This window comes from Rattus norvegicus, chromosome 17 (genome assembly GCF_021556685.1).
Source record: "Rattus norvegicus strain SHRSP/BbbUtx chromosome 17, alternate assembly SHRSP_T2T, whole genome shotgun sequence".
Taxonomy (NCBI): Eukaryota; Metazoa; Chordata; class Mammalia; order Rodentia; family Muridae; genus Rattus; species Rattus norvegicus.
This window is the reverse complement of record NC_141550.1, coordinates 37,669,545-37,677,150: the sequence shown is the minus strand read 5'-3', so window position 1 is coordinate 37,677,150 and position 7,606 is coordinate 37,669,545. Positions and strand designations below refer to the sequence as shown.

The window sequence follows — 7,606 nt, the reverse complement described above, 5'->3', positions numbered from 1 at the left end:
CTTTAAGGTACATTATAAAATGTTGCAAAAGAAAGAGAGGGAGAGAGAGAGAGAGAGAGATAGATAGATAGAGAGAGAGAGAGAGAGAGAGAGATCATGCTTCTGAAGTCATAGGCACCATTTATGTGCAAATCATCAGCTTCTGTAAAGTACCTATCATATGGCTATCAAAGTACTTATTAAGCATATGTCTGCCTGCCCACTTAATGTTGGAACAGTATATATTTTGTGTAAAAGAAGTGATTAATAAGGTTTGTTGATTACAGACAGAAACTCATCTTTTGATTAAATGCCAAGAATAGTGGAATGTTGCTGTGATGTGCCAGTCAAAAGCTAAAATAGAACTTAAGGAGGGCTTTTGTTAATACCTGAAACACATTGGGGAATTAACAGATAACAGGAAAAGCAGAGAGAATAGAGAACTTTGATCTAGAGAAAAGGTTTAAGGAAATATATTTTCCTACTAACCTGGTTCTGAGTCACTATGGAACCGAGATGACTTTTGTGATTTCCAAACTAATTTGAACCCTGGACACTCTTGCAAACTGTAAAACAATTCATGCAGAAACAGGACTGTAACAAGAGTAAGGAATATTTTTATACTTCCTACAGGGATATCATCTAGTAACCTTTACCTTGACAAAACACATACTTCCCTGTGCCTGGTGACCTGCATGACCTTGGGGAGAATCTGTTAGTATATATGGGAGGTGTAGAGCTGAGGGAAGGCAGCACTCAGGGAGCAGAAGCAGTCTAGTGTTGTCTCCACTTCGAGAGAACTCCTCAAAGATGCAGCTGTCTTTGACTCAACCATGCTTCTGTAAGTAGCTCTGCAGCCATACTGCGCTTCATTACTATGCTTTCTCATGATGATTGTTTGCATCAAATACAGTCTTTGTTGCTTTCTGTGTGCTGTAGTATTTGGAGAACTGTTGCTTTCCATGACTAACCAAGATATAAGTCCACATTGAACTGAGAATTAGAATTTGTCAGGAGTTGCTGAATCAGCTCTGAGGTAAATGTTTCTCTAGGGGCATCTAGCCTGTATGAGGAGAATTGCAAGTACAAAGTCCATAGACATTTTGCATTTCCTTACTGTTTTAATGTTTTGACACAAAGACAGAAATGGACATGGTTACAGGTTTTAAATTTTTATTTGCTTGTAACGTTCTTCCACAACATTGAACAGAACATGAAACAAAACAACAAAAGTGATCTTGTTACTGAAATTGAGAGTTGAACTTTATTGAGAACATAAGATTCAATGGCTTATTTGTGTTTGTCACAGAAAGAAGCAGTAACATTGTAAGGTGTAAGGGCTTAGATAATTCTAAGCTCATACAATTCTACCTGAGAAAGGTAGGTTTTGGAAACTTAGACAATGGTGATACCTTGTGACTACCAATTTAGTACATGCAATAAATGGCAAAAAGGAAAAAAAAAAGGCCTAATTTAACAAGTCACCCCAAGTTTCAAATGACATTTGCAGGATATGTCAATTAATGAACTAATCAAAATTTATTTAATGAGGTGATGAATAAACATAAATTTCCAATATTGAAAGTACACAGAGAATGCCTCAAAGACTGTGTCTCAGGATTAATATCAGCTAAAAATGTTTACAAACTTGTGAATTTGTGCTAAGGTAAACTCAAGCTGAGGGAATCCTCATATTTCTCAATCTGTGGAGGGGAAAATCATCACTACTCACCAATTCTTTCTCAGTGGGCAAAGTGACACTTTCTATACAGAAGCAAGTATTGTATCACAGAAAGCGTTGGACAGACAGTGTATCCTCCATAGTGTCATTTGAATAGGTCAATTCAGTGTCATTTCTCTTTATAGCTGGGACACTCCTTATGCTGGCAGTTTCAACCCTGCTTCTTTGGGAGCAGGTGACTTCTGCACCAAATTACCGAATGTCCACTGGAAGCCTGTACCAACGAGTGGTTGAATTGTCGCACTACACTCATGATCTTGCTTCAAAAGTGTTCATTGAATTTGTAAGTACTTCTGGTTTCTTCATATCTTTCTCTCTTTATCATCTATCTGTCTGTCTGTCTATCTACCTATCTATCTATCTATCTATCTATCTATCTATCTATCTATCTATCTATCTATCTATCTATCTATCATCTATCTATCTGTCTTAGTTTACTCTTGTTTTAATTCCATATACTCGTCCTTTGCTAAAATAATTAAAATTTAAAAACCTCAGTTCTAATGTGGCATTACATGTAGTTAGTCAACACTTATCTCTAAGAAATTAAACTTTTCTACTTCTTCCAGGATATGAAGTTCGGTAGGACAGTTTGGACACATAACCTTATGTTAAGTCCTTGCCACACAGCTGCTATCCCTACTCCAGAAAACAGTGAGCAAGTCCACCAGGCAAAAGTAAGTTTCCCTACTGGTCTTCATGAAAAACAAACAAACAAACAAACAAACAAACAACAAATCCAACATGAAGCAATATACAACATACTTGTGGTGTGTGGTCACTGGGCCATAGCAAGTGAACAAACTCAGATAATAGAAAAGGAAAGAAGATGCAATGATCACGTTTTTATGGTTGGTCATTTCATTCTAAGACAAATGCTTATTTCATATGATAGGAGGTTAATAAACTGACCATATAGAGCACTGCATTTTAATAGTACATTTTCTGTAAGATTATCATCAATATATTCTCAGAAGCTTTAATATGAATTGGACATTCCTGGATTATTTTAAAATTTTTTATGCATGGAACAGTTGCAGATTTAGTAGTGGTTATGGAATGAAACTAAACTCCCTTCTAGATACATATTACTGATTGATCAATCATTCATTACTTTTTATTTGAAACTGAATTCTACTTTTCTTTCTTCATTATTTATGAAGATGTACATAACTAAATTAGTCACCTCTTATATCTTACGTGAAAATAAGCTGAAAAGAAGTTTTATCAACATATGGTATATTCCTTTTGATAGTATTCTATGATATTAAAAGGGCTGCATATCTTGGCCTCTCTAAAGTATAACTGCTATAACATTTTACCTCTTAGCATCTGTTATAACCAACTGATGGGGATTATATTTAACACTAACCTTCTTAAGTGTGCACATCTCATAACTGTAATCTACTTCCCCTCCATGTGCATTAGTAATAGCAGAAACCTACACACAAATTATTATCCTGAAAAAAGTCTGAGAATAATAATGATTATTGAAGGAAGAAGAAGGGTTGAAGAGGGAAGCATTTACTTAGATCTCGAATCTTCAGAAGGCAATCCATTGACATAGATTTATTTAATCCTCAAAAAGTTATCTAATACACATACATATTAGGGCCATATGGCACTGAGGGTACAAAGAACTATATAGAGATTGAATTACAGTAATCCTAAATAGGATATTATTTTGAGATTCATCTCCCTCAAACTTTTAATCCTAAACTCTAGGCTTCTAAGATTCAGGCAATAGATTTTGCTATCACCCTTTGGCCAGCATTTTTCCTTTACATGATTTACAGGCTTCCTGTAAAATGTCCATGAGATTCCATCAGCACTTCATTTTTATTTCATTATTATGACAGCAGCTAACAGACATGAGGCAAAGATTATGAATTAGATATGGTAATCATACATTTTTCTGGAGGTGAACACATACTTACAAAGTCAAAATTCCATGTTCAGGGTAAGAACAATACCAGTCACTGTTCTCCAGTACCTGACCAAACAAGGGACTTATTTGCTAGAGGGAAGGGGAAGAAAACATCTATACTAAGGCCATTATCATTCTGAATGTTTTCTTTTCTTCATTTTACTTCTATTTTAATATTTTACAATGATATACACAGCATAAATACATATGTAATTGATCAATAAGTTCATTAGCGAGAACCTGCTTTGTGTGACAGAATCTCTGACAGTATTGACATCTATTTTTACCGCAATAGAATCTCAAAGATACCTACAGTGCTCAGTCTATACCTACAGGGCTTGGTTTTTCATGGACAGGAAAAGCACTCCAGTAAAACAATCTCAGCTGGACTACAGACAATGAACTAAACAGTGAAAATGAACATGATCAGTTTTATATTTAACAGGAAAATCATTGTTAATGAAATTACCTTCACTTGAGCAAATCGTTCTTCTGTGACAGAATATTTTCATATCTATATTGCACCTCATGTATTAAAACATGTTTTCTAGGTTCTTATTCATAACAAATCTATGCAGGAGCTCAGCCTGCCACCACATGTATCAATCCCTGCTGTATTTCACATATATTAATGAGATTTTCTTGATTATATAGTCGGAAGACCTTCTGAAAGTGTCCATCACTATTTTACAAGCCTGGCAAGAGCCTCTGAAACACATAGTGGCAGCAGTGGCTACTCTTCCAGATGGATCTGATACCCTGCTGTCAAGAACAAAGGAGTTGGAGGAAAGAATTCAAGGACTTCTGGAGGGACTGGAGACCATACTCAGCAGGGTAAACTCACTCACTCTTCATATTCCTGTCCTTATCTCCTGTGTTGAAGAGGTGATTTGTTTAAGAGGTGAAATATTCAATATTCCATTTCTGAGATAGAAATATAATTTAAGTAAACAAACAAATAAATGATATAATTATATAAAATAACAAAATAACACATATTAAAAAATGTAACACACATCCGCACACACACGCACATACATACAAACACATATATAAACATATATATATATATATGTATATATATATATATATTTCACAGCCTTTCCAGTAATGAATTGTTATTTATAAATCCAACCTTCTTCAGGACCCTTACTAAGAAACATACACATCAGAATACATGGACTGACCCTGGGCTCCAACCTCATAGGTAGTAATGAATAGCCTAGTAAGAGCACCAGTGGAAGGGGAAGCCCTTGGTCCTACCAAGACTGAACCCCCAGTGAAGGTGATTGTTGGGGGAGGGCGGTAATGGGGGGAGGATAGGGAGGGGAACACCCATATAGAAGGGGAAGGGGAGGGGTTGGGGTATGTTGGCCCAGAAACTGGGAAGGGGAATAACAATCGAAATGTAAATAAGAAATATTCAAGTTAATAAAGATGGGGAAAAAAGAACTCTCAATTTAAGGTAGATGCTTTTCATAGTAATTCATAAAGTAACCTCAATAGGTGGAATAGATATCTCTGACTAACATAGATAATCTGATAACAGTATTAGAGTGACTAAACCTTAATATATTTAGGATATGTTTGGTATGTTCAAATATTTGGGAGAATGCATTATATGGAGAACTGGTTAAGTTTAAAAATAGAATAATAAGAGAACATTGTCCCTATAACCATAATATTAATATGAATGATCCTTAGGAATGGTCTGAGAAAATACTCGTACTTTTTACTGTCCTTTGAACAAATGCACAAACACTTTTAAAATATTTTCTTATTTGTCATCACTCAGTATATCCAGTATTAGTATACCTTGTCTGAGATTAATGACACAGCAGAAAATATGTATTCTTATATTTACTGTTACAGCCTTAATGCTTTCTTAATACCTTGACCCATATGAATGACAAACCAGCTTATACTAATAAATTTTCTAACAATCACAATTCAATATTTATCAGTTTTAGAAAATGAGACTAATAAAATTGGCATAGTCTATAAATGCTTTCCTTGCAGCAAGGAACTTGATCTCAGAATATATATAAAAATAAAGAGGTCCAGTGACTATTTCTTACTATCCAAACATTAGGAAGGCAGAATGACAGATATTTCAGCAAAGTCTTTGGTGAGTGAAAGAATTTGTCTTAAGTGGATGGAAATCGAGAAAGTTAAAAATCAACAGTGGAGGGGCTGGGGATTTAGCTCAGCGGTAGAGTGCTTGCCTAGGAAGCGCAAGGCCCTGGGTTCGGTCCCCAGCTCCGAAAAAAAAAAGAACCAAAAAAAAAAAAATCAACAGTGGAATTTTATCCAATGTTGACCTCTTGTCTCCTAATACACACACATAGTTTTCTGCACATGTGCATATACATATTTATACAGTCATATGCAAGAATGCAATGTGACCAAGTAATACCAATAAAATAAACAATCCCTTTCCTTTCTGTTTAGGTTCAACCTGGAGCTGTTGGAAGTGATTATACTTTCTGGTCTGAGTGGTCAGATTTGCAGTCATCTGATAAATCCACTAAGAATGGTGTTCTTAGTGTCCTGTATCGGTGCATGCGCAGGGATACACATAAAGTTGACAATTTTCTCAAGGTCTTGAAATGCCGCGATATTTATAACAACAACTGCTGAGTAGCCATCCCTGTCCTCTGTCTCTGAGAAGGTCCCTCATGCTCTAGACCTTCAGGGCACTAATAAATCTCTACCTCTTTGGTGCCCTTCCTGATTTAGTTTGTATCTTTCTTAAAAATAAACTCACTCTTTGGAAATGCTAAATTCAATTGAAGATTTGTCAATGTTTCATGGGCATTTAGTACGGAATTTGGTAATGGTTTCATGACATTCATATCAAACATTCTTTACTAATAATTTAGTTTACAAAAGTCAACTGAGTACTGGTACTGGTCAGAATGAGTGAGGATGGTTGATCATATTAGAATCTAAGCAAGAGGTTCCTAGTAATCAATGGGTCCATTTTGCCAAGAAGATGGAATCCTGAATATAAATTAAGAAAACCAATCACAAGCCATGAGCACTTTCACTAATTACTTCACAGACAACACAATTGCTATACAATTGGACTATACTTAAGCACAGTAAACATACATGCACACACATCCACACATGTATACACACACACACATACTTTTAATATCTATCTTTTTGTTTTCCTTCTACCAAGTATTCTCATATTCTCCCCTTTCTCCCTTTGGAATTCATTGCCATATTTTTATTAATTTGTACCATATGCATATATAAATTATATGCATATTAATATAGACAATCCTAAATATAATCTCCTTAGTCTGTATAATGTTATTTGTTACTGGTATGTATGTATGTTTTCAATATTGAACATTTGGTATTAGACAACCAATTGGTATGCCTTTATTTGGGGAACAATATTTATCTGACCCTCAACATTTACTAGTTGCTTGTAGTTCTTTGTGTAGACTTTGATGCCTTTTTAAATACTTGGAAGGTTTGTAATATACATGCATGAATATGCATATAGAGTCTATGAATATTTCTAAAAACTATTCAATCTTAAACCTCTATATTGCCATCTTAGACAGATTCTGTATATTTCAATGCTCTATATTAGTATTGATTTAACAATGATTCTCGTTTTTAAGCTTTTTTGATAGCCTACTCTCACGGTACATTTATTAATGTCACATACCAGTGAATACAAATTCTATTTGTTCTTTTGACCAACTAGTAGTTCAACCAGTTTATGGTCCCTGAACAATCTAAGATATGGAATAGTTCCTTCCTTTTCTTTAGTCTCCCTAGGCATAGAAACTCCATTCCATCTTCTCATCATTTAAAATAATTTTACATGTATTATAAATAACATACAATGACTAATGATTCAGTGAACATGTTACTGTACATGAGATAAAATTTTAAAAATATTTGTGCAATGTAAAGTTAAAGTGAGGTAGAAA

The 7,606-nt window shown here is 34.7% G+C and overlaps 1 protein-coding gene across 1 annotated transcript; it reads left to right on the top strand.

Annotated features, from left to right (window-relative positions):
* Positions 1-763: 763 nt before the first annotated feature.
* Prl3b1 (prolactin family 3, subfamily B, member 1) lies at positions 764-6,431 on the top strand. Its single transcript, NM_012535.3, is given in 5 exon segments — positions 764-820; positions 1,846-2,003; positions 2,290-2,397; positions 4,302-4,481; positions 6,099-6,431. Coding segments are annotated over 5 exon segments (666 nt in total). The 5' UTR covers positions 764-789; the 3' UTR covers positions 6,288-6,431.
* The last annotated feature ends 1,175 nt before the right edge of the window (positions 6,432-7,606 follow it).